This window comes from Artemia franciscana, chromosome 15 (genome assembly GCF_032884065.1).
Source record: "Artemia franciscana chromosome 15, ASM3288406v1, whole genome shotgun sequence".
Taxonomy (NCBI): domain Eukaryota; kingdom Metazoa; phylum Arthropoda; class Branchiopoda; order Anostraca; family Artemiidae; genus Artemia; species Artemia franciscana.
In genome coordinates this window covers 13026531-13054039 of record NC_088877.1, presented here as the reverse complement: position 1 = coordinate 13054039, position 27509 = coordinate 13026531, and the positions used below count along the sequence as shown (strand labels likewise).

General features: G+C 34.2%; 1 protein-coding gene across 4 annotated transcripts in view; it reads left to right on the top strand.

Moving 5' to 3' along the window:
* LOC136036070 (ubiquitin carboxyl-terminal hydrolase 47-like) overlaps nucleotides 1–27509 on the top strand; it is a 136168-nt gene that overhangs the window by 53454 nt on the left and 55205 nt on the right. For all 4 annotated transcript variants that reach the window (XM_065718030.1, XM_065718031.1, XM_065718029.1 and 1 more), the window contains 4 exons: nucleotides 6390–6596; nucleotides 16078–16245; nucleotides 21972–22148; nucleotides 26548–26749. In XM_065718030.1, the coding sequence (XP_065574102.1) occupies nucleotides 6390–6596; nucleotides 16078–16245; nucleotides 21972–22148; nucleotides 26548–26749 (754 nt within the window). The remainder of the gene's footprint in view (nucleotides 1–6389; nucleotides 6597–16077; nucleotides 16246–21971; nucleotides 22149–26547; nucleotides 26750–27509) is intronic.

Here is a 27509-nt window from a genome sequence, read left to right as displayed (position 1 = left end):
AATTAGAATACATAAATATATTTGTATGTCAAAGCTGACAAGTCCATGTATAAAAATAAAAGAAACTAAATACATGTTCTTTTATTTTTATTTATTATTATTTAATCAAAATACAATCAGCGGCGCCACTTCTAAAAATTTAGTTGAATCGCAATTTTGAGTAAGTTTGTTTTTACCTATGGTGGAAGATCGTCTAATAGGGAAATGAGCGGGAATTTTTTATAGCCTGTTCTTCATTTTACCTACATACTTCCTGCAGGATATGGCGTTTTCTGCCTCACCTGACATCTGAAATTCAGCTAATATGTGGGATTTTGTTCCTACTTGAACCCAATATTTTGAAAGAAATTGTTTGACTTCATCAGCATATCAAAGTCTATGAAAGTCTTACTATCCCATTTGATTCCATGCTATTCAAATATTTAGCCTTGACTGCAACCGGCACTGCATGGTGACATGGAGGTGTGGTGGCCCTCGAGGAAATTATAGCCTTGTAAATGACTTAGCTTTGCACTGTGTTTTTACTAGGGGATTAGCTAAAAAAAATACTTTCCACGAAGTTCGACTTCCTAATACCTGAATGTAAAGTTGTCATGAGTTAAGCAAGAATCCCGTTTATGACAACTAACAATCATCGCTATCACCCGACTCAAGTAGGTCTTGGTTTTTGAGAGCGCATTTTCCTAATAGTGAGCGTTGATATTGCGTCCATTTTTGTGTGTTAAAGGCTCAAGGAAAGCCATCTGAGCTTAAAAGTCCTGACTTGGGTTTATAGTGGATTGAGATATAATAACCATAAAGCTAATACTATGAAATAAAATGAGTTAAAGTTAACTACGTGTATACAATATTCTGCAGTAGATGAATTCAAAATACTAATTAATTCTCAGTAATTAAGTCCATGCTCGTGGAGGTGCAAATTGTGAGCTCTTGAAGACAGTGTACCGTTCAAGATAATCAAAAAGTTCGTGGCAACGAAATTTTTTGGAGAGACGCCACTCAATGCTAATTGAAACCCTGAAAAACAGAATTTTGATATCAATAGATACATCAAAAGAATCGGCTTATTATATTGATTCCAAACATATAAGATTTATTAAGTTTAGTGTTAACGAAAGTTTGACGGTTTGTCCCAATTTTCTAAGAAGGGTAAACAGAGCAAGGTATTGAGGAGGGGGCAACGGCTTCGTATTCGGGATAGTTTCTGTTCGTTTAATGTTCCTCCTTACTTTCAGTTGAAGAGCTTTTTTTAATTTAATCTAAAATAAAAGTAAATCGATAATTTGATAAATTAGTTGTGAATTTTTCAATTCTTTAAGAAAAAGTATTGAAGTTGAATTTTTTATCTAATAAAATGAGTACACTACACATCGACTTTCAACATAGGTAAATGGAGAGGTAGAACTCGATACGTCCCCCTTATCACAAAGAAAATGCACTCTTCAAAAACAAAAAGAATTCAAATCTAATTTTCTTATCAAATTAGGGGCAAACTTACTGATTAATTTGCGTCGCTTTTAGGTTTGTCCATGTTTCAAGATATACCTCATAATGTCAAAGGTTTATCTCCTTTGAAAGTGTAGTTGTCTATGGAACCAACAAATTCTTATTGTTGTAAATTTTTTACGGACGAAAGCGTCGTCAAATTCTATGAGATGGTTTTTCTATTCTTCCAAAAGTAAAACTACCACAAATCCATTAATAAATAAATGAAACCCAAAACTAACAGAAATTACAATAGATGACCTAGTCAAAGGCAAAACGAGCAAAAGTTAAAAGGATTAGGGCTGACAACCCCCATGTCTTCTCAAGACCAGAACATAATTTGTACTTTACTTAAAAAAATAATAATAACCGTGGATAGTCAGTTTAATATGCATATTCTGATATTTATTCCTTAAAGTCTTAATACTTCTTAATTTATTAAAGTCAAAATAGTGAAAACACTTCAAATGTCTTTTTTTTTCAGTAAAGTTCAAATTATGTCCCGGTATTTAGAAGGTATAGGGATTTCGAGCCCTACTCATGTTAATTTCTGCTCGTTTTTATTGTAATTTCTGCTCGTTTTGGGTTTCATTTATTTATTGATGCTGATTTGTGGTAGTTTACACTTGATAGATTATTTGACTCTAGATTTGCTTATTTTTAGTTTAATGAAGTTCTTTACTTTTCTTTGTAAAACTTATTTTGTGGAGAAAGATTTTTTTAATTAATTTCTGTTCGTTTTATATCGACAAAGTCTTTTTCAGGGAAAAGAAAGTAATAGTTTAAATATTTTTGTTTTTTCTTTAAGAATTCATAGTTTGGCCTGCTATATGTATGTTAGAGAAACTTTTTCAACAATTTTTAACAACACACATCCTCTTGAAAATCTGGACCCTGAAAAATAAAACTTAATACCTTTCCCAAAAAATTCTATCTATGCTCTTTGACAGCTTGGATACATTTACAAACTTTTGATTTAGTTATATTTTAAGACTAGAAGTATTAGTAGAAGTAGCTCCGAAAGTCTGAATTTAATAGCCTCAGTCTTTCTTGAGACATTCCTGAAATGTCTTAGTTCCTACCAGCATACACACCTAAATGCCCTAGAAACATAACTTACAACACTCGCCCCAGGCTTTAGTGGCTTATATCAGCCCCATAAGCCTTGTTACATGATCTTTGGACTATTTTGAATAAAAGGAGTGTCTCAAAATTTACAAATTTATATTGGATGTATTTCGGGAGAACGCGATGTGTGAGGGTGGTACCTGCTCTCTGATCACTTTTATCCTTAAAAATGGCCATAGAACTTCTGATTACCAATTTAATGAGTCCCCTCTAAAGTATATGTTGGTTGGAAATGTTTCGGAAAATGATGAACGTGGAAAGGGAGGCTGGTTGCTTTCAAATCAGAGTTGACTCTTAAAAGGACACAACTTCCAATTTCAAATCAAATGTGCCCCATCCGAAGTTTATACGACCATCCATTCCATGAAAACCTAATAGGCCCCCAGGATATAACCTACAACCCTAACCCCAGGCTCTTGGGGGTTGTGTCTACCCTAGATGCCTTGTTATATGCATCTTGGACTATTTTAAACAAAATCGCTATCTCACAGTTTCAATCAGATTTGTTTGGCTAAAATAGAGGTAGTAAGAGGGCGTTAGTTGCTCTCCATCACTTTTGACTCTTAAAAAAGAACTAGAACTTCCAATTTTCAACCAAATTAGCCTCCTCTAAAGTTAAACAAATATCCCTTCAATAAAGACCTTAAATTTTTTCGGGGCGTAATTACAACCCTTGCCCCCAGGCTCTGGGGGTTTGTTTCAACCCGAAAAGTCGTGTTGTATGATATTTGGACTATTTTGAATAAAATGGCTATTTAAAAATGTCTATTTGATGCATTTAGGGAAAATACGGTGTGGGTGTGCTGAAAGGGGGGGGGGTAGCTGCTCTCCGATCCCTTTGGCCCTTAAAAAGGGTACTAGAACTTCTGATTATCAATCCAATGAACCCTCTTCAAAGTTTATACGACCACACTTTCTATAAAAGACTTTATCCCTTGAATCTAAGAATCCCTTGCCCTGGGGATTCTGGGAGGGGAGGGGGTGTTGTTGTTATCCTCAAAGACATAATTTTCGGGCCTTTCAACCACGCTGAACAAAATGGCTATCTCGAAACACTCATTTTCGACTTTTAAATTGGGCACTAACCCTTTCAGTTTACAATTGAATGAGCCCTTTTTAAAGTTTCGACGACATCTCCAATACGAAGTGTCCTAGTCTAACCCCCCCCCCCCCCCCCAAAAAAAAAAAAAATAAATAATGAAACATTGTGCCAACATCGTTTTTTATTTAGGCAGCGCTAATGCACTACCTATGATAGTTTTTTCATGGACATTTTTTAAATTCTTTTCTATTAATCTCCATCATTTTCTATTTTTCTAAATACTGCGGTTGGGGGGGGGAGGTTCCATGGAGTGTATTTTGCAGTGCGGGGAGGTTCTGCAGGGTGTATTTTTGGGGGAGAACGCCGGCCACCATGTTAGCATTTTCTGACGGCTGAGCAAAGTACCAGGCTCGAAAGAGTTCAGAAAGAGCTCTAATGGTAGTTTCGAAGCAGGCAGAAATGTCGTCTGTAGAGCTGCTGACTAAGTTTAAAATGCAAACACTGGAAAAAAGAAGAGAGAAACTCTGCATGGATTTCGGAAGAAAATCTCTGATCCACCCAATCCACAAAATCCTTCTCCCCCCTCAATCCACAACAAAACGACTCCCACGCAGGGTTGCAGTGGCTGTTGAGAAACTTCAGCTGGTACGCTGTACCCACCAGGGTTAGCGAGGAGTTTTATACCTAGTTTTGTAATAATGTATAATGAAAGTCAGGAGGATTGATTAGTGTTTTTTTTTTTTGCATCGCTTAATAATGTGACTGTACCAAAGAAATTTGGCAGTGCCATGAAGATTTTGGTGAAAATTCAAGTTTATCTATCTATCTATCTAGCCGTTCCTAGACTATATTTCCAAGCCCACAAAATAGAAAATGGAGACAAAAAATGTGGAAACAAACAAAATTCAATGAAAACAAATTCAATGAAAAAAAAAACAAAAAGAAAGCAAGGGAGCTCACAAAGTACAAAAAATGCATCGCTAGTTTTGGCTTTAATATACTGAACAACTGACTATTTGGTGCCAAAATATTCAAATTTTTAAATTTTCACTTCTGCTACAGTATAACTTGGTAGCTTTTAAAACGGCATGTATTGCACATAGATGTATTAGTTTGCAATATACTAGAGAAAAGAGTAACGGAAACTAATAATAGTGAAAACTAGCGCTAGTGTCGATAAAACAAATCACCAACAACGTCTACCCTTTGGAGTCTCTTGGAATTGTTTCAGTGCAATAATAATCCAAAATTAGTGGAATTAGTATAGTTGGCGAAATTAGTATAATAATAAGTGTCTGATCTCAGGCTCTGAAAAAAAATACGAAGCTTAATAAATAGCTAGAAACACCGAAAGCAAGATGGTGCTGGTGACTTTTGTCAATAGTAGTTTTTGTTTCGAATTTACCCATCCTCTGGGCTACAGACAGCGTGGGCTTGGGCAAGCTCATTGTGTTTTTTCTCTTATACCACCAGTAGCAAAGCTACTCATTGTAGGCTGTAGATAATTTCAGAGGCCCCTTCATATTTTATGTGCAATAATATGAAAGAAAACAATCATGTGTAAATAGAAATCGACTATTTTGCCTTCTATTTTGTATATGATTATCTCTTTCATATCTTTTGTACCCAGAATTTAAAGGCACATCTGGCTTGTTGGCACATGGATACCGTTCCTTAATCGGTTTCAAATGGCTATTCTCTTCCATTCGAAAATTTGGTTAAATATATTTTGTCTAATTTTGATTACTCTGGGCCGCGCTTCTCTCTTTACTCAGTTGCAGCTATTACTACAAATGTGATCACTGGTTACAGTACTCTTATTATTTAATAGCTGTAGATCCTGTTGGATGACTCAAAAAAGGAAAGAAAAACCAACCGTAGCGTATACTCCTTTGTAAAGATCGGAAAGCTACTGATTCTGTATAGGACCAATAACCGATTGGTAGTATAGATTGAGGTACTCGTTGCATAGCATAACATCATTGTTATCAGAGCTAAGAATTACCGACATATCCAATTATAGACCTATAGGCAGATCAGTGTGTCAAAAGAATGGTTTTAGGAGCAAATCCTAAAAACCCGATTTTTGTAAATTAAATCATAAAAAGTCGATCTGAAGAAAAACAGAGTTTATTCTCTCTTAATTGTTGTAAAGTGTAAAGACAGGCATGTCGGGCCCTAAAAAAAAGTCGGGTCCTATTAACACTATTGATTGCAACAAATCTTGTCAGACATCTTAGGAGGTTACAGACACCCAGGCCTGTATAACCCGAAAGTACTTTTAAGAATACAAAAACACGATAAGCAACTTCAAATTCTCTTAGTACTTTTGCTTATGGCTGTTTAAAACTTTAGAGAATCTTTAGAGCAGTTTAGCATAATTTAATATAAACAAATTTAATATATCCAAATAATAATATTTTTCTAACTATTATTTAGATACTCGCTACAACTCTCTGTTATGTTTTAAACAAAATATCATCTCGTTGTAAGTTAACCTAGTAAAAAGGTCACCTAAGCCATTTGCAGATTAAGGCCATTCCAGAGCATAGAATTTTATTAAACATACGCTAAGATGTGTAAAATGAGCACCTGTTAAATTCTAGAGCTTTATTTAAACATTTGATTTGGTACTATCTATCCAAAATATTCATTAAATTCTAGGATTCAACTCCGGTATTTGATGTTTGTCTTTCTACTCAGTTTGGTGAGTATTGACAATTTTTCTTTTTAGGAAGAAGACGAAGGCATAGACCTAACGTCTGGTGTCGTCGACCCCGAACGTTCAAAAAGACGTGCTCTTGAATCGGGACCGTATGTTTACGAGTTATTTTCAATAATGATTCATAGTGGGTCCGCTTCCGGTGGACACTATTATGCCTATATCAAAGACTTCAGAACTGGTCTTTGGAGTTGCTTCAATGACCAAAGCGTCACAAGGGTAACCATTTTTATGTATTTATAGTGATTCTTTCTAATATTGACAGCCGTGTGTCATAAATGTGGACAGTTTTACTAAATATTATTTGGCAATACTGTCTAGGCAATATTAACGCTGGTTGGCTTCTTAATAAGCTGCGCTCCGAGTTTCCTAAGCTAAAAAATTTCATGAATGGGTCTACACATGAGGCTCAGTGGAAGCCTTCCTCCAGCTTCTTCATTGGAGCCTCTTACTCCTGCTTACAAGGCATGAATACTACAAAGAAACAGAATCTTTGGCCTAGTCGTCTTTTCTCCTGGGCTGCAAGTCTTAGTGGAATGCTGCTTGTTTGAGAAGTTGCTCGGTTGCAAGCATGCATAAAGTTTGCTATGCAAAGTTATAGAATATACTTTAATTTAAAGCCCCCGTGTGAGCAATAAAAAGAAAACTTACTAATAAATGATGAAAATTTGCTTTGAAAAAACTTGCCATCCGTGTGAGTCCCCCCACGTGGGGTCTGAACTCGAATCCCACTGATGGCATGTTTTTATAACCATTACGAAAGTAAAACAGTTCAAAATAGGGATGATACCTTTTTATTGGCAGTGAATAGATATAAAATTATTTAACTGGATATTTCGAACACATATACAGTGTTCATCATCAGCAGTAAAACTAAAAGACATGAATAAAAAATATACCTAATAAAGTAATTACATATAGTTTATTGCTCTTATTTTTTTCAATGCAACAGCGGAGGCTAATCTCTTTGACCTTTTTGGTTCCGGTTCATTAGAATTATCTGACATATTACGAGGACAGAGGTCATAGCTCTTAGGTGAGGTGTTTAATTTCGATTATTTCCCTGAAAATTTGCCTCAAACTCTGGTCCCTAGAAATCAAAGAACCATTTTCAAACAAAATAAAATGATTTGGAAAATTTATAATATGTTCCGAGAGGGCCGACGTGAAATATTCAGGTTTGGTATTTTGCTTTAAAGACGATGAAATAGAATTATGATGTTGTAGCAATCTCGTTTTTAAATTCTGGTTAGTACGTCCCACATAAGAGCTTCCACAAGTACATGGGATTTTATAAACCCCACTTTGTTGCTCTACGGAAGTCCGATCCTTTCCAGAATTTAAAAACTAGCCAAAGTATTACTACCTCTTAAAGCTACCTTTAAACCATTATTTTGTAAAATTCTTTTAAGTTTTTCACTCAAACCTGGAACATATGGCAGAGAACAAAAAATATCTTTCTTTTCTGTTGTTTCTAGAATATCGTCAGAACATTCTAGAAATTTTTTCCTTCTTTTCGAAAAAGTCTGGTCAATTAACCAACCCGGATAATGGTTACTTATTAAAATATCTTTTAACAACAATAATTCCTCCTCAATGAATTTTGGAGAACAAATTCTAAAAATGCGTTCAGTTGAAGATATGATTAAACCAATTTTTACTTGGCGAGCATGACCGGAGAAAAACGACAAAAATCTGTTATTGTTAGTGGGTTTTCTGTAAATCTTAAAATCCAGACTATTTTCATTTTTTAAAAGAAGGACATCCAGAAAAGGAAGTTTATTATCCTCTTCTAATTCTATTGTAAATTTTAAATCCCCTCACCAAAAATTAAGATGTTCTAAAAAAAACTTTTTAATTCCTCCACCCCATAATTCCATACTGAAATTATGTCATCCATATATCTCCCCCAAAATTTATGTTTTAAAAAGTATGAATCTAACGCTATTGTTTCAATATTTTCTACAAAACAATTTGCTAATAAAGGACTTAAAGGGGCCCCCATGGGTAAACCATTTACTTGTTCGAAAAAAAACCCTCTGAATTGAAAAAAATAAGAGAACATACTGCACAACCTAATTAAATTCATAATTACACCTACTTCTAAAACTGTTTCACCACTAATTACGTCCAAATTTCTTAGTATCTTTCTCTCTAGAAGAATTTCTGCGGCTTTTACATCAATACTCGTATACATTGACACTATGTCGAAACTTGATTTTATAGAATTTGAAGAAATCTCAACTTCTTTTAGTTTTTTTTACAAGTTCTGACGAATTCTTAATGTAAGAAATTTGTGTAGACATGAGGGGTTTACACAATGACACTAGCCACTTACTCAGAGCACTTTTTGGTGACTTGTTACTCGCAACAATTGGTCGTAATGGCAGATTTGGCTTATGTATCTTTGGAAGTCCGTATAATTTAGGGCACAAAGAAACCTCTTGGTAAGAATTTGTCGAAAAGTTGAGGTGTAATCTTCCCTTCTTCCTTCAAACTCTTTAACTCGTTCTTAAACTTCTTTGTGTATAAGTCCGTCGGGTCAAAAGAAAGTTTTTTGTACGTTTTTTCATCTTTCAGTAAAGCGTTTAATTTTGAATCGTAGTCCTTGGTGTCCATTACCACTAAAGTGTTACCCTTGTCTGCTTTTGTAATAATAATAGATTCATCCCTTCTTAAATTATTAAGAATCTTTATGTCTTTGATAGAATTGTTAGGAATTTCTGGTTATAAAGCAAACTCTGACAGGGTTTTAACTGTAGAAGCTCTTACTAGGCTAACATCTTTGATTAGGATGGGGTTTCTATGTAAAGATGTTTCTATTGAAGAGATAATTTCTTCTACTGGGACAAAAACAAAATTTTGGACCTTTTTCTAATATGGACTTTTCTTGTAACGTTAAGGTCCTTGATGAAAAATTAATTACACATGGTCCAAGAGTTGACGGAGGTATTACGGCTTTATTTTCAGATAATTTTGAAAACTTTTTAAGTAATCTTTCTCCGGAAAGGTGAAAGTCATGATTGAAATGATTTCTTGCTGTTTGTTGAATAAAACAAAAATCACTTGTACTCACCTTTTTTTATATAATATTTTCCAGAAAAAGTTTATCTTTCACTAATAAAGCTCTTTTTCTCCTTTTATCTTTAATCAGATGATTTAAAGTCTTGAATTGTAGACCTCGTTCGAACTTTTTTCCTTTAAAAGTGCCTAAATGTAGATTGAATTTTATTGAAGGTGGCAAAATCCTTTTCTTCTTACATTGATGAAGAAAATCTTGTTGATTTATAACATTTGCGTGTCTCTTATGGGTGTTAATATATTTATACACCTCCTTGGTCACATTATCCCCATATACTCGACTAACTTCGAAGACCACACTGCCTTTCCATGACGAAACTAAAACAGTTCAAAATAGGGATGATACCTTTTTATTGACAGTGAATAGATATAAAATTATTTAACTGGATATTTTGAACACATATACAGTGTTCATCATCAGCAGTAAAACTAAAAGACATGAATAAAAATAAACAAAATATATATTTAATAAACTAATTACATATAGTTTATTGCTCTTATTTTTTTCAATGCAACAGCGGAGGCTAATCTCTTTGACCTTTTTGGTTCCGGCTCATTAGAATTATCTGACATATTACGTGGACAGAGGTCATAGCTCTTAGGTGAGGTGATATTTACTGTATTTGACCTCAGTAAATTATCGTAAATTGAGTTTAATCCAAATTCACCTGTATCTTTGTTTATGGAAATATTCTTGAAGAGAATCTTTTTAATTTCGATTATTTCCCTGAAAATTTGCCTCAAACCCTGGTCCCTAGAAATCAAAGAAACCATTTTATAACCATTTTTTTTATATCCTCGGAAGTTTTATCCTGCAGATGGCATATTTCTGCAACCAAATTCTCACTTATTTTCTCTTCTTTTTTTTCTTGTTTTTCATTCTGTGAAGTTATCCCACCGGTGTCTTGTTTTGTTGTGCAATTTGTCACTTTTTTTATCCTATAAAGTTTTATCTCACCGATGACATGTTTTTTATAACCAATTCCCACTTCTTCTCTTTTTTTGTGCCTTTTGAAGTTTACCGTGTGTGAGCTCTTTGTGAGCATATTATAGAATATACGTAATATGGAATATAGGATTAAGTTAACCAAAAATGATGTATTTCAAACATTATTTTATGAAATAAGAGATAATTTCATAAACAGTTTATAAGAGATAAGATATTTTATTTCAAAAAATTCCTATAACAAGTCCTGAAGGGCCAAATCTGCATTTTGGAGTCACAAAAAAACAACTAAACAGACGAAAATCATAAAAAAAAAGCACGGCAACTTAAAAACTGGCAATCATTATTGTTACTACCATTTCAATCAATAAGGGCAAAATATTTGAACATCAAATACAGTGCCACCCTTTCCCGAATGGGTGGGGAAGAGATTGTAAGAAGGGAACTAAAGAAAATTGGGACTTTTTGGAAGGGTGTAAAAAGGAAAGCTTTGAGAAGATTGGGATAGTGAGGAGTTTGCGCAGCTGTGTTGGCCTCAGGTGGCCTGTTGCTTCAGTGAGTTGTTAACAGTGGTTTTTAGTAGAGGTTATGTCAAAATATGGGCCTCTTTGTCATCTGTGTCTACTTATGGTTGATTATAGTAATCAATCACTGTTTATTCACTTGAATCTAAAGAAAGGAGAAATAAAAATGAGTTATGGCCTTTCTCTAAATATTAGAATTAGGTTAATAAATTATGTTAAATTAGGTTAATGATCACCTAAGTATAGGCGTGGTCAATTGTAACAATAAATTGATCGTCTCCCTGGATATAATTTCCATGAACAATATTGTGCAACATCAATGGGAGACAGTCTTCAATGTGATGCTCAATCATCTACCTGATCGTATTTTGCAAAGATCAAGCAGTTTGTGGTAACGAACTGTAGTAAGAAGAGACCCGGCTCAATAGTAACCAAAACTCTAAAAAATGGAATTTGCCAATAGTTACATCAAAAGAATCGCATTTTAATGCTGGTTTTAAATATATAAGTTTCATCAAGATTAGTCTTACCCGTCAAAAGTTACGAGCCTGAGAAGATTTGCCTCATTTTAGAAAATAGGGGGAAATACCCCATAAAAGTCATACGATCTTAACGAAAATCACACCATCAGATTCAACGTATCAGAGAACCTTATTGTAGAAGTTTCAAGCCCCTAAAATAGCGACGAAGACCACACTGCCTTTCCATAACAAACAAATACAACGTAGAAACAATAGGGAAAGTTTTTTCAAGACAATGGAAATTATTTATGTAGATATTTCGGCCCTATGTCCAAGGGCCGTCTTCAGCACAATACAATACTATATATATATATAAAAGAACTTACATCAAATTGTGAGAATTAAAACTGAATATAAAAACACTTATTAAAACAATTTTTTTTAAAAATATAGCCCTAGCATCCTTACTTCAGCGAAGTTCAACCAGGACTGGCGAAAAGAATGAAATGAAGAAATATAAACTCATTCAAACTAAAGAGAATAAAATGATTAGATACAATTAAACAGAATACAAAAAACAGAAACGACATATTATTTCTTCAGAGAGAAAATCGTTGGAAACTTTTTTGCTGGAAAACCTGTCCACCGTTGATTTTGCTCAAGTTGTTAGATTAGAAAGGAATTTGTTTAGTCACGATTTTCGCTTGTCCAAGGAACGCCTCTATAAAAAATTAGAGGGCTTACGAAATGAATCTTCGATGAGAAACCGTATTTATTCTCCAAGATTCACTCCTGGGCCTGCTATCGTTAACCTCTCTTCTAAAACATTGGAACCCCAGGAAATCGAAACACTAGAAAAAGGTCCAAAATTTTCTTTTCTACCGAAACAGGTTCCTGTGGCAGATATAGTTTCCTCTCTAGAGTCCGCTTTGCATAAACACTATCCTTCTGTCTCTAACCCGGATGAAGTTAGATCTGGTCTAATAAATATCCTCTATAATAGCCAAAAAAAGTTTAAGCCTCCTACTAATTCCACACCGGAAAATCTGCATGACATAAAAATACTATCTAATCTCCGAAAAGATCCTTCTATTATAATAACTAAAGCAGACAAAAGCAATTCACTTGTTGTCATGAATACAACAGACTATGACAACAAAATTTTTTCGCATTTAAATGACACAATTACATATCAAACAATAACTCATGATCCTACTGATCAGTTCACTAATAATATTATAAATGAATTAAAGCAGCTAAAACAAAATGGTAAAATCACCCCACAACTATACAATAAATTTTTTCCCCGTGGTAGTTTCTGTCCTAAACTCTACGGTTTACCAAAAATACATAAACAGGGTATTCCCTTAAGACCTATTGTGGCTTGTACTAAAGCTCCCGCTGCCAATATTGGAAAATGGCTTTGTGCAGCTTTCAAACCTTTATTGTATTCTCAAAATTCCTATATTCATAACTCGGCAGATTTGATTAAAAAACTTAGCAACACAAGTATTTCAGAAAACACAATAGTTAGTAGTTTCGACATTGTTTCCATGTACACAAATATAGATGTAACTATTTCAGAGGAATTATTAAAAAACAAAATAGAAGAAAATTACCACTTGATCGAGACCTCAGCGACAGGAATTGATTGTGAAGTTTTAATGACTCTTGTTAAAATTTGTAATAAGTTTTCTATGTATTTTCAATTTCGCGATTCTTTTTATCAGCAAAAAAATGGATTACCCATGGGGGCACCTTTATCCGGGCTACTAGCAAATATTTACGTCGAGAATCTTGAGAATTGGGCATTGAATTCTTATTTTCTAAAACATGTCTATTGGGGTCGTTATATGGATGACGTAATTTCACTTTGGAATTATGGGGAAGCTGAACTTCGGGGCTTCTTAGATCATCTTAACACTTATGACCGAAATTTGCAGTTCACCCTTGAAGTTGAAATTGAAAATAAACTACCGTTTTTAGATGTATTAATTATTCGTAAAGCTGATGAACTGGATTTTACTATATATCGAAAGCCAACACAAAACAATAGATATCTTCACTTTAATTCAAATCACCCCCCACAAGTTAAAAGAGCAGTTGTAATTTCCCTCATTGATCGTGCCCTAAATATTTGCTCCCATTCATATATAAATGCAGAAATAAATTTTATCAGAGATATTCTTTTTGGTAATGGATACCCCATTCCTTTTGTAAATAAAATAATTAGCCGTAGAATAAAAAGACATTCTTGTAAAATCGAAGAAGATACTTCACAATGTGAGGCTATTGATAAGCCCTCAAATATTGTCTATCTTCCGTATATCCCAAAGATTACAACAAAATTAAAAAATATTTGCACAAAAAATAATCTGTACGTAGTTTTTACTAATAATTTTAAAATCATCAATTTCTTAAATTCGGGTAAAGATAAGACCCCAGTTACTCGCCAAAGAGGGGTCTATCAAATACCCTGTGATTGCGGAAAATACTATGTCGGCAGGACCCATCAGAATCTAGACAAAAGGTTACATCAGCATAAAAATGACATAGACAAGGCCTTAATTTCAAATGGTTCCAACAATTCCTTTGATTCTGCTCTAGGTTGGCATATTTTTAATAATCCGTCCCACATGATACTTTTTGAAAACTCTTCACTCATTAGTAATGATTTGGGAATAAAACAGGTGGTTCGAGAATCAATTGAAATTAATCTCAAAATCAATAAAAATATTTCTTTGAACAGGGACTTGGGGGAATACTCACTAAATTCTTTATACTCAAATTTAATTAAGAATGATCTAACAAAATATTTTACTAAACCAATTTATAATAGTACTGAACCAACTACGAAAAGGCCTTTGAGACAGGCTGCTAAACAAGCAAGATTAGCTTTAAGAAATTGTATCTAATCATTTTATTCTCTTTAGTTTGAATGAGTTTATATTTCTTCATTTCATTCTTTTCGCCAGTCCTGGTTGAACTTCGCTGAAGTAAGGATGCTAGGGCTATATTTTTAAAAAAAATTGTTTTAATAAGTGTTTTTATATTCAGTTTTAATTCTCACAATTTGATGTAAGTTCTTTTATATATATATATAGTATTGTATTGTGCTGAAGACGGCCCTTGGACATAGGGCCGAAATATCTACATAAATAATTTCCATTGTCTTGAAAAAACTTTCCCTATTGTTTCTACGTTGTATTTGTTTTTCAAGCCCCTATCTACAAAAATGTGGAATTTAGAATTTTTTGCCAGAAGACAAATCACGGATGCGTGTTTTTTTTTGTTTTTTTTTCAGGGGTGATCGTATCGACTCAGTGGTCCTAGAATGTCGCAAATGGGCTCATATTTAACGAAATTAAAGGTTCTAGTGCCCTTTTTAAGTGACCAAAAAGATTGGAGGGAACCTAGGCCCCCTCCCACGCTCATTTTTTCCCCAAAGTCACCGAATCAAAATTCTGAGATAGCAATTTTATTCACCATAGTTGAATAACCTAATAACTATGTCTTTGGGGACGACTTACTCCCCCGCAGTGGGAGGGGCTGCAAGTTACAAACTTTGACCTGTGTTTACATATAGTAATGGTTACTGGGAAGTGTACAGACATTTTCAGGGGGATTTTTTTGGTTTGGGGGGAGAGTTGAAGGGGGGTGGGTTACGTGGGAGAGTTTCTAGCATTATTTAAAAAAAAAACAATGAAAAAATAAATATGAAAAGTTTTTTCTACTGAAAGTGAAAAGCAGCATTAAAACTTAAAACGAAAAGAAATTATTACGTATATGAGTGGTTTACCTCCTCGTAATACCTCGCTCTTTACGCTGAAGTATTTGTAGTAATTTCAACTATTTATTCTACGGCCTTTGTGATTCAGGGGTCATTCTTAAGGAATTGGGACAAAATTTAAGCTTTAGTGTAAAGAGCGAGGTATCGACGAGGGGTGAGCCCCCTCATATACGCAAGAAAAGCATACGAATATAGAAGGTCGCTACGTAAGTTAATTCGTAAGTTACGTATATTTTTTACTTATGAAAACGTTCGTAAAAAATTAAAAGTTATAGTTGCCTTTTTAAGTAATCAAAAAATTGGAGGGCAACTAGGCCTCCTCTCTCGCTCCTTTTTTTTCAAAATCTTCCGATTAAAACTATGAAAAAGCCATTTAGCCCAAAAAAAATTAATATGCAAATTTCGTTTTAATTATTTATGCGTGGAGAGCCAAGATAAAAAAAAATGCATTAATTAAAAAACGTCCAGAAATTAAACAAAAAAAAAAGTATTTTTAAATGAAAGTAAGGAGCGACATTAAAACTTAAAACTAATAAAAATTACTCCGTATATGAAAGGGGCTTTTCCTCCTCAACGCCCTGCTCATTACGCTAAAGTTTTTTACTGTTTTAAAATGTAGAGTTAAGAGAAAGAGTTAAACTTTAGCGTAAAGTCAAACCTTAGCGTTTTAATTTAAATTAAATAATTTTTTTAATTAAATTAAATTAATGAAAAATAATGATTTTATGTTTAGTTACAGTTATTAATCGACAGAGTAATGCAACACCGGGAAAAATGTGCTTTTTATACTAAGTTCTAATAAAATTAAAATGTTGAAATACTGATTTTAGTTTTACTGCGAGTATCCATAGAAATTATAGTTATATGTGCGCTAAGACATAGAATTTATACATTCTAGGTGACACCAGAAGATATTGAGAAGTCTTATGGTGGAGCCTCTGGTCGAAGTTATTATTCTTCAGCATATTCATCAAGTACCAATGCATATATGCTTATATATAGACAGATTGATTCTAGTAGAAATACTGAAGCAATCACGCCAGAGCAGTTTCCAGAACATATCAAGGTACACTTTATATTCATCTTATTCGTGTTTTAACTTTGTGCGGTTAGTCAGAATGGTAAGAATACTAATGGTAACAGTAAAGATAGTTAGAATGTATTTAGTAAGGATACATCAATACCTTAAAGCATTTTTTCAAAAGTTTTTTAGTTAAGAAGTTATTTTATGTCTTTTAAGTAAGTTGAAAAATTCAGAAACAGGGATCGTCCAGCTCCCTTCAAACAAAAACAGTAGCTTCCAGTCTGAAACTTGATTTTCAGAATGGAATCATGGAATTGTAAGAACGAAAAATGATAATAAAAAAAAAAAACACGAAGAATAAGTATACTGCAATTAGGGCCCGACCGATATTATCGGGATGATGAGAGAGTCAGTGTCATTATCGGATATCGGAAAAAAATCGGTTATCGGCCGATTTATAATTTTTGTTTTTATTATTTTTTTTCGCGCAACTTGTCCAGAAGATGGCACCAGATTTCCGCAGGTAATTTTTCCTTGCCCAGCCCGTGGGGGGGCGGAGCCATCAGCTAAGTCTGACTATGGTGGAGAGAGCAGCACTGGTGAGTCACATATGAAGTCAAAGTATATTTGTCGTCAATACACACCCGATGCGGCAATCTTCAAAATGTATGGTGACTTCAAGAACGTTTATCCTCTACTAAAAAAAAGAAGAAAAAATAAATAAAAAATAAACCATACATTTTTGTTTAATGAATGTTCACTTGTGTGGATGAAAGATCCAAGATTCAATCGGTTAAGACCATGATATCCAGCCAGAGGCACAGCTAAGGAGGAAATGGGGTGTTTTAAGGTGTGTAGGGGTAGTTCCAAGGTTTGTCGCCGCTGTCAATACCTTGGGAAATTTAGCTTATCTGTCTGAATTTGTCGGCATACTGGATGATTTAGCCGACCTTTTAAATCCCTCCTCTAAACTTAAAAATCTAGCTGCACTGCTGCATCCAGTTTGCCTATCATGGATTCATTAGTAAGAGACCATATCGTATGAATATAAAGTAAAGTTTCACATTAGTGTGTGACCGATTAAAATTGAAAGTCCTGCTGTTGAATTGTGGGTTTTGAATAATGAATTTAAATAAATATCTTACTCTTCTTCCTATCAAATTTTCATGTATTTGTGTTTATATAAGTAAACCGGCTTCTTTAATTTTTTTCCTTATTTGTCACTTCTGCAAATGTCCGCCATTTTGTTTCTGTGCTCAAGAGCTGCTGATCAGGAAAGATAAAAGAAAATCAAACAATTCTTATAAATGACATAATTTTTGGAATCCACATTCCACAGTAAATTCTTGAAGTTATTCCTTGGTGTTTAACAGACCAGGAAAGAACATGTGAGTATGAATATTGACAGAGAATGGGGAGTTTAAACTTTAGGTATGGTTTTCTCCGGGGGGGGGGGGGGGGTTTATCGGCAAATTATATCGGTACGCTATTGATATATCAGAATCGGACCCCAAAAATTCATAATCGTCGGGCCCTAAGGCCATACCTTGAGCTTAGTTCTAAATGTCCTAAGGTAAGTTAAGACATCTGGAAAAGGGGTCTTTCAGCTTGCAAAGAGTTACTTAATCTGTAAAAACTTTGTTGTTAGGCCTTTCCTTTTTCCTTGTTTTACGTTGAATATATAGTGGTTCGCAAGTCGTTCTTCACGCAAACTTTATAATAGTATAATGCATAGAGTAACGCACAAAAAATAACTGAGATGAAACAAGAATCCCTCACAACTGTAGAAAAAAAAAAAACTAAATCGGCGGTGATGTGGTGAATTATGGACATATGCTGCATTTGAGAGCTTTCTGTGCAGCACTTCCAGTTTCACTCTGAGACGAGGAACTAGAATTTCTCTAGTAAGAAAACGGGTTTTCGTCCAAAGCGAAAGAAAAAGAAAAATTAACAAAATGTAAAATCCAAATTCTTTTTTAAGAAGGGGAAAAATTCTAGAAGGAAAAAGACTGAAATGTTCGCAGGATGCTGAGTAGAGCTTGTCCAACGCACTTCTGTTAGATTCCCTTTATTAGCAACCCTCTTGTAGTATCCTAATTCAATGTTATCCTTTATATCTGAATTTGTGCTCTGGTGCAGACTTGCAAGATCAAGATCTAAGCGAAGATCTTCGTTTTTTTTTTTACTTAAAGATCTCTATCAACAAATTTCTCTTCCTTTTTTATATCAGCGTATAGCTTTTCAATCTCGATCGAATCTTAAGCTAAAACCCTGTTGTCTATGGTACGAAGGTTATTTTGAATGTACATCCTTCTGTCGAAAGCAATTAGGTGGCAAGGAGTATATTTTTGACAGAGTTTTGTCTATAAAAGCTCCTACAGAAGAAAACTTACCAGTGCAGTGACCATAGCTACCTTGTTTATTTGTGTAGCAAATCTGTGAACGTAAAATGTGAAAATGAAGTAGAAAAATTGTGAGGGGTTTTGACAGTAGCTGATATATACTTAATATACTTTGAGTCGCCAGGCACAACCAAGAAATGCCACTAGTCCTTTACCTAGTTTAATTACTTCGTATGAACGGATCAAGAGACAGCTGTATTGGGATCAGGGTTGCCATCTTTAGCACTATTTTAGCACCATTGCAGTCAATTTTTTGACCGTAGCAACGAAAATTGCTGTGAAGCATACAAATTTGGGCAATTTTAGCACTTTAGGAATTAACCGTGGTGGCAATCCTGATTGGGATAGTATCTTCAGGAAGTCATTTCCGGATAGATGTGGAAGATAGGGGTCAATTCTGACTGGTGTATTTTCTTTCATGCCACCACCAAATGTTTTCTTATGTGTTTGAAGTTGTTGGTACAGAAGAAAAATGCACAGAAGAGATTCGTTTTCGATTATTCTTAATATATATATACTCATGTGTAATATTATTATCATTGGCCATCTTCAGCTTTCTTTGTATTTAATAAGAAGATGAAGTTTTTTTGGAAGGAAGGATGACGAATTTGAATATTTTTGCACTTTTATTCTAATCTATATAAGATCTATTTAAATGGTTCCATAGCGCAATTTTTATCACGTTGGCCTTGTACGCACTTGAATCTCTGGTTTCGGCTCTGGATGAAACAACTTTTTGGATATTGTGAAAAATCCAAAAAGTCTATTGTGCTTTTGCAGCTGAAAGTGGCAGGAAAGAGGCAGGCTTAAGAGAGTGTTGAGACAGTTTGGAAGGGCTCCCTTTTATTTTGGCTACTTTCATGATCATAATTCTTTCGCTTGGAGCTTACGATATATAAAAAAGCTGTTGATTATAAAGCATAATGAGTTTAATTACGATTAATTTAATTAAATTTATTTAGTTTAATATGCACAATTGAAAATAATTCAGTTTTGCAGCAAATTTGGAAAACAAATCTCTACGGTGACTGTAGAAACATATATTTCTGGTTAATATCATTAATCTCTATCTATTCAGTATAGAATTTCTGTGCAAAGTAGTATCGAACCGGATTGATTTCATCATCGATTTCATTTTTCTTGTTAGATACGTGGTCGATGTTTGCCTGTTTGCGTATTGTAATGCTTTCATTATGATATGGCATCTGTCTAGGTAATATATGTATAGGACCATGGAAATAAACTTTTTTTAGCTCTCTTCCATAGGTATTTCCTTCTTCAGTTAATCAAAGGGAGCGCAGAGTGTCCACTTTGGATTTCTAATATTCCTTTATTACAGTGTGAATTACTACCATTGTTACATTAGAATGTTCTATTAGTACAAATATTCCACATCCCATCATTTTAAGGTAAGCAATGCGCCGTTCCCCAAGGTAATTTTCGCAGGTTGAGTGACTTCTACCAATGTGTTTCTATAGACTACTACTAACAACTCATCGTAGCACCAAGCCGCCTGAGGCAAACACAGTTACAAAAGCTCCTCCATCCCAATCGATTTAAAGCCTCCCTCTTTATACATTCCCAAGAAGTTGCCATTTCCTTTAAACCTTTCTTTATGACATCCTCCCACCCCAGACGACGACAACCGGCTACCCCAGACGACGACAACTGGCTTTCCATTTAGCCCTAAACGGGTTGGCCGAAAAGGATAATCTTCGGCAATTTGTTATCCTTCATCCACAGAAAGTGCCCTAACCATCTCAATCTTTCTTTCATTATAGCCCTAGAAGGTGGGATTGAACCACATTTTTCATACAGCCTACTGTTTAAAATACGATTAGTCAGCCGGGTACCCAGAACAATCCGGTGGCAGTTTCTCTAGAAAACATCTCGTAAATCTTCATCCGCTTTTTGGAGCGCCTAAGCTTCAGAGCCATATTTGACCACTGTCATCACTGTACCTACCAATATTCTAATCTTGGTTTGCAGACTTGTCTCCCTATTCTTCTAAACTTTTTTAATTGTGAAATAAAAAACCTGAGCCATGGTTATTTTTCATTTAACATCTTCACTGCCCCCACCGTCTTTACTAATATTACTAACAAGGTAAATGAAGCTGCCCACCTGATCAATCCTTTCGTTACCCAGCATCACCTTTTTATCTTCACTTATTCCTTGCTTTAGTGACTTGTCTTCGTAACATTAATTTTCAAACCAATTCTAGCGCTATGAAATCGCAAAACCTCTACAAGTTCATTCATTTTGTTCGCACTTTCTTCTAGGATGCTTAAATCATCAGGATAATCTAAGTCCAGGAGAATTTTTTCCTCCCCATTTGATTCCGTGGTCTCCAATTGCCTTTCCTGTGCAAAGTTCATAAAAATGATCCATATAAAGAAAGATAGAATACAACCTGATTAACTCCTGATTTAATTCAAAACCAGATGCTAACATCTTTTCCTAATTTAACCGCAGCAGTATTATTCTCGTGTATAGCACTAATCAATTTAATGTATTTGTCTGGTATGCCATATTAGGAAAAGACCTTTGCTAAAGCTCTTCTATCAACAGAATTGAACGCTTGCTCCTAATCTATAAAACTGAGGACCAAAGGTATTTGACAACTAAGGCACTTCTCAATTATTAACCTGAGAGTAAAATTTGATCGACACATCCTCCACCTTTTCTAAAACCGCACTGTTCCTCTCTTAAAACTTTGTCTACAGCATCTCTCAGTCTAAAAATATCGTTTTACTAAGTAATTTGCTACCTACAGAGACTAGACTAATGCCTTGATAATCACCACACTCACTCTTATCATCTTTCTTAAACAGTGGTTCAATTAAGGTTTTCCTAAAATCGCTAGGTACTTCCCCTTTTTCATAAATCATATTCATAATCTTCAATGACTTATTTCTACACTCAGAGCCACCATATTTAAGAAACTAATTTACCACACTATATGCACTTGGAGTCTATAGAAAAAGATATATTTGAAAAAAAGACAAAACAAAAAAATAAATAGTCCATTTAACATTATCATTAATTCTCGTTAAGGCTCCCTGGCCCATAAAGGAGGGGGATCATAAAAACAACTTTTAACCATTAAAATTAGGTCAGGTGATACGTGACTCCGCATATCCTGTATAAAGAATAATTAAAAAACCTGTATATGTACATATAGATGCGCATTTATCTAGATGAACTTATGAACATACCTTTATAATGAGTATATCTTTACCTACTATTACAGTTTTGGTTTAAGATATTTACCCCTCAAGATCCTACTGTGATGCACTTTAATGTTAAAACTTCTTTAAATATGCATATAGATATTTTTGTATTTGATATAAACAATTATTTCAGGCTCTAGTCAAAGAATTAGAAAGAAAGGATGAAGAAGAAAAGTCGGCCAAAGACTGGGAAAGAAATTATTTCCGTTGCAAGCTATTTTGCTTTCATCCTCAAAAAGGCAAATTAGAGGACACCTTAACTCTACCCAAGGATATTGTTTTGAAAGATGTTCTCCAGATGGCCTATGAGGTATGTATTCTGGTTAAGTTGGCTATGCCGTTTAATAATACAAGTAAAAATAGACAATTTTCGATAAACTTGTCTGCATCTATGTGTCCTTGTGAATCTCCAAACCGTCATGTGACACGCTTTATTGAAACTGTCATACCGTCAGTTCCTAAACAATTTGCAACATGTCCCCTTAGAAACTGTCCAAGCGTCATGCTGGAGATGCATATGCTCATGACATGTTTTGAAAAAGGCTCTCCAAACTTTCATATGCGGCGCTTAATCCAAACTGTCATGCTGTCAATCCCAAACTGGCTGTAACGTCTCCCCTTACAAACTGTCCAACTGTCATGTTGGAGATGCACATGTTCATGAATTGTTTTTAAAGACGTTCTCCAGACTTCCTATGAGGTATGTATTTTGATAAAGTTTGTGGTCCTGTTTAATAATACAGATACAAACAGACAATGGTTCGATAAATTTATTTGCATCTCCAAACTGTCAGGCGAAGCATTTAATCCAAACAGTCTAACTGCCAATGTCCAAACTGTCATAACAGGTCTCCTTATAAGCTTTCCAAACTGTCATGTTGGAGTTGCACATTCACATGGCATGTTTTGAAAGACATTCTCCAGACTGCCTATGAGGTATGTATTATGATGAAAATGTTCATTTCCGCTTTTTGTGCTTGATCTTGCTGGAGAAATACGTAAAAAGTCCTTCAGAATGTGATTTTCATATTACGCTTGCTGGTCGTTGAATATTTCCCGAAATATCCAGCTTGTGTGTTTTGTTGACTTGATTCCAATATGATGAAAATTCCTGCTATTCAAGATCTCTTACTTAACTTGTTTCAGTTGGTTTAAACATTACAGCATAAAGCAAACCGTTTTTTACAACAAAATACATAACTGAATGTCACATTGGAAAAAAAGGAAAACAGTTGCAACAAACGATATTAATACTGATAGCAAGGGAATTGATGAAAGTTATTAGTTAATTAAGATTAAATTGATGAAAATAAAAGCGAAATTTCCGAGACATTTCGAAACTCTCTGCTTCAGTATCTCTTTTTAATATTCTTGTTTCAATCTGAAAAAAAAGAAGCTAAAATAATTTACCGACATAATCGAGCCCAACTAAACTTAGTTTTTAAGCTTATCTTGTGCAGTTTAATCGTGCTTTCACACTGCATTTTGTATTTTTATGGAGCAAATTTTGTCATCGTATAGACAGTGTCAAGTAGACTCGAGCTCTGCATAGAATTTTACGATACTTTGGGTTATTTTACGTTATGGAAAAGTTAAAACAGCAGCAATATGATGGAGTTTCTTGATGAAAAAATAATAAATTTTGAAAATTAGTAATAATTTTTCCTAGGAATCCTTTAATGCTGTCTTTTATCTCATTCACCGTGCTCCAATCAGTATCAGATCGTCATCTGAGCTTGAATATTCAAAACTTTTCTACATTTTTCATTTTTAAATAGTTTGCTCATGATGATTATGATCATCGGGGCTGATGATCCTGTTGGTCTAATGAATTTTCACATTAGCCTATTGTAAACGGACTTGTCATAGTGTGGAAGGTTATACTTAACGTTACGTACTTTAACCACTTAGCATAGAAAATTACGTACGTATTGGGAAAGCTACTTGACGTGAAGTAATCTTACATAAATATGTATTTCATGCAGCCGTTTTTTGGGTGATCTTCAATGACAATTTCTGGGACATCCCCTCCTCACAGAAGGTGATGTTATAACAGTAGCAATATGATGGAATTTCTTGATGAAAAAATAATAAATTTTGAAAATTAGTAATAATGTTTCCTACAATCATTTAATGCCGTCTTTTATCACAAGCCACCCTGCTCCAATCAGTACCAGATCGTCATCTGACCTTGAATATTCATATCTATTCCACATTTTTCATTTTTAAATAGTTTGCTGATGATGATAATGATCATCTTGGCTGACGATACTGTTAGTCTAATGAATTTTTACATTAGCCTAATGTGAACGGACTTGTTATAGTGCAGATGGTTATACTTAACGTGGCGTACTTTAACCACTTAGCATAGAAAATTATGTACGTACTGTGAAAGCTACTTGACGTGAAGTAATCTACCATCAATATGTATTTCACACAGCTGATTTTCTGGATGATCTTCTGTGAGAATGTCTTTGACATCCCCTCCTCACAGGTGATGTTATAGCAAGGAAGTTTCTCACGGGGAGAGTTTTAGACACAAATTATTCTAGAGAGGCCATCTGAATTAGAGGAATCCCCCTATCCGTTTGTATTGGTTTTGTGCGTACGCGTCAATTTACTTGCAGAGGATGGGAGTTAAAATATGTTTATATGTAATCTAACCTTAAATTGCTTTTTTAATATCTACTCCTCAACCACCTATTCCAGATCTCCTCTATAGTATACATGTCCAAAATTAGTCAAAATATATAATCTTTGGACAGGCAAGTGGGTTTTTATGCTTGTATGAAGGTAGTAACGTATTGTGGTTGAATAATACTGAACAAAAAGTTAGTTTCTTAAACTTGTAAGTATGGTTCAATGTCCATAATAAGCCTCACTATTTTGTGGTAGGAGGACAATTTTCTTTGAAATCAAAGAAAATCTTTTGTCGAAATTTCGTAAAGTATTTTTCAGACTAAAATATCTCACCATAACGAAAACCAAACAATAAGGGATCTTCTAGATACAAAAAAAAGTGTTCAAGGCTGGCAATAAAACAAAAGAACTCCGATTTTTTTTTTCAGTAAAATTTTTCAGTCAAGAAAAACTAAGAACGACAAAATAAAACCTTGAATAGAAAAGAAAATAGACTTGCCCAAGTATCGTGTGAGATTCGTTTAATTGTAGCCCAATGAACCCAACAAATTATTATGCCTCGTCGGAGTTTTCGAAGCCCAAATTATGGAAATTAGCCTAATCAGAAGCCCAGACATCTGTCAAGAGCAGCTGAATGGCTGTCGTTCCTTTCATATCAAAACTAAATCTAACTAAGTTTAAATGTGCGAGGTTATACTGTTCATAAAATTGGTAAATGTCCGTAACTCTAAAAAAAGAAAAAAGTTATAGGAAACACTGTTATGTAGATATTTTAAAGGCTTAAACCAACCAACAAGCCCAGTGGGTCCAGTAGATGGAACATCAAACTTCTGTGTTCAGTGTTTGAGCTCGATGCATGGCGCTTTATCGATAATACGAACAATTTTATTTTAATTCATGACGCAAATTTTCTGTTGGGATTTCATCCTCAGACTAGCTGATTTTGTCTAAGGGCTAACACGGGGAATGTGTATATTCGCTAAATGAAGATTTCTTTTACAATTGTCATCTTGTTTTATAAATTTGAACTAAATTTAGTTAAGTCAGATATCCCCCTTTACTTTACGAATAGAAATATTTATTCTTAAAGAAAAACCTGAAAATATATGGTTTTTATTTCAAGAAATAACCGGACTTATTGGTGCAAACTTTTGTTTTTTGAGTTTATTCTGCATTCTTCATGTTGAGTAGAATTGTGGAAGTTACCCTTGATACTTTGGGTTAAGGCGGATTCATAAAACTTTTGGTCATGTCTCTCTTCTGCTACTCAAGCAAATCGTTTGCTTATCTGAAGCATATATTAGAGTGTTAAAATATTGTACGTAATTTTTTTTCTTTTTTTAGAGTTCTAAACTTTGGCTTCACAATTCTTTGCTTTCCATCAACGCTTTTTAATTTGTTTTCGTTCTGGACCTATGATGACTTAGTGCTGTTTTTATTTATTTTACTTTTTTCATTCGTCGTCCTGCACCAGTGTTTTCTCGTTTTTTTTGTTTTTTTTTTAGATTTTTAAGCTTCGGCTTAGGGTCATGTCTTGACAGCTTCGGCTTTTTGTTTAGTTTTTTTTTTTAACTGTTTAGTTTCTTTTTTCCTTTTTTTTTCTACCTACGTCCTGGACCGATGATAGCTCAGTGCCTTTTTATATGTATTTTTCTTTCTTTCTTTTTTTTTTTCAACCTCCGTCCTGTTCTGGGGATTGCTCAGTGTGTTTTTTTTTTCGAAGTACCCATGTTTTTCCATATTTTATTCACTGGCTAAAAGCTTTCCTCGCTCTATTCTCTTTTCTTTTTTTTTGCTTGATTGGATTATTTAATCAATGTAGTGGAAAAAATTATTTATCAGAATTTATTGTCTCAAATGTAAAAAAAAATATATATATATATTTGAACGTTAAATGTCGATTAATTATTTTAGGAGTCAATTGGACTGACCCATCGCTAAAATGAATTTAAGCACATGCTACACAATCATTTTACCGTTCCCCCTAGAAAAGCTATGCTTGATGGGGCTATTTGGTTTGGTAACTAAACATTCTGGCAATTGGAGAATTGAATATTTCCTTCTTTTAGAAACTGGAAATAACTGATGCTCCTATAGAACGCTGCCGATTGGTTACCTATAACGATTTCACTGACTCATTGGAATCTAGTTTAGATGGAAAAGAAAATCATCCTGTTTACGATATAGTTACCATGCTGGGATCAAATAAGTATAGCCTCCTAATGGAAATGGATTACGAAGGCAAAGGATTTAAAAAATATGCTAGCGGGGGTAAGTGGTATCGATAATTAAATTAAATACTATTATTAATTAACTGAATTATTAATTAATTAAATTAAAGTACTAGTTGCAATTATTTGCCATTTTTCACCTGTTAAAAATGATGCTGGATCTTCTTAGTTAAAAAAAGTGCGTAAATATATTTATTCAATGTTTCAGTTGTTTCAAACGAAATATGTTTGTCTAATCTTTGGTGAGATTCTGTCTCCACATTTATTCAGTTCACTCTTGGTCAGGGTTGCCACCTGTAGGACGAGCTATTTTAGCACTTACTGTCAGTTTTGTGACCGCAGCACCGAAAAATGCACATTAATTCATATTTTGGTTAAATGGCTTTCTCATAGTTTTGATCGGACGAATTTGATAAAATGGAGCGAAGGAGTAGGCCTAGTTACCCTCCAATTTTTTGGTTACTTAAAAAGGCAACTAGGAATTTGAATTTTACGAACGTATTTATTAATAAAATTTACGTAACTTACGAAAATAACTAACGTACTGAATTTCTAAATTCGTATGTTTTTATTATATTTATGAGGGGGTTCGCCCTGTCGTCAATACCTCGCTCTTTACAGTAAAGCTTAAATTTTGTCCCAATTCCTTAAGAATGACCCCTGAATCACAAAGGCCGTGCAATAAATAGTTGAAATTAATAAAATTACTTTAGCGTAAAGAGCAAGGTATTAGGAGGAGGTGAACCCCTCATACGCTTAATAATTTCTGTTCGTTTTAAGTTTTAATGCTACTCGTTACT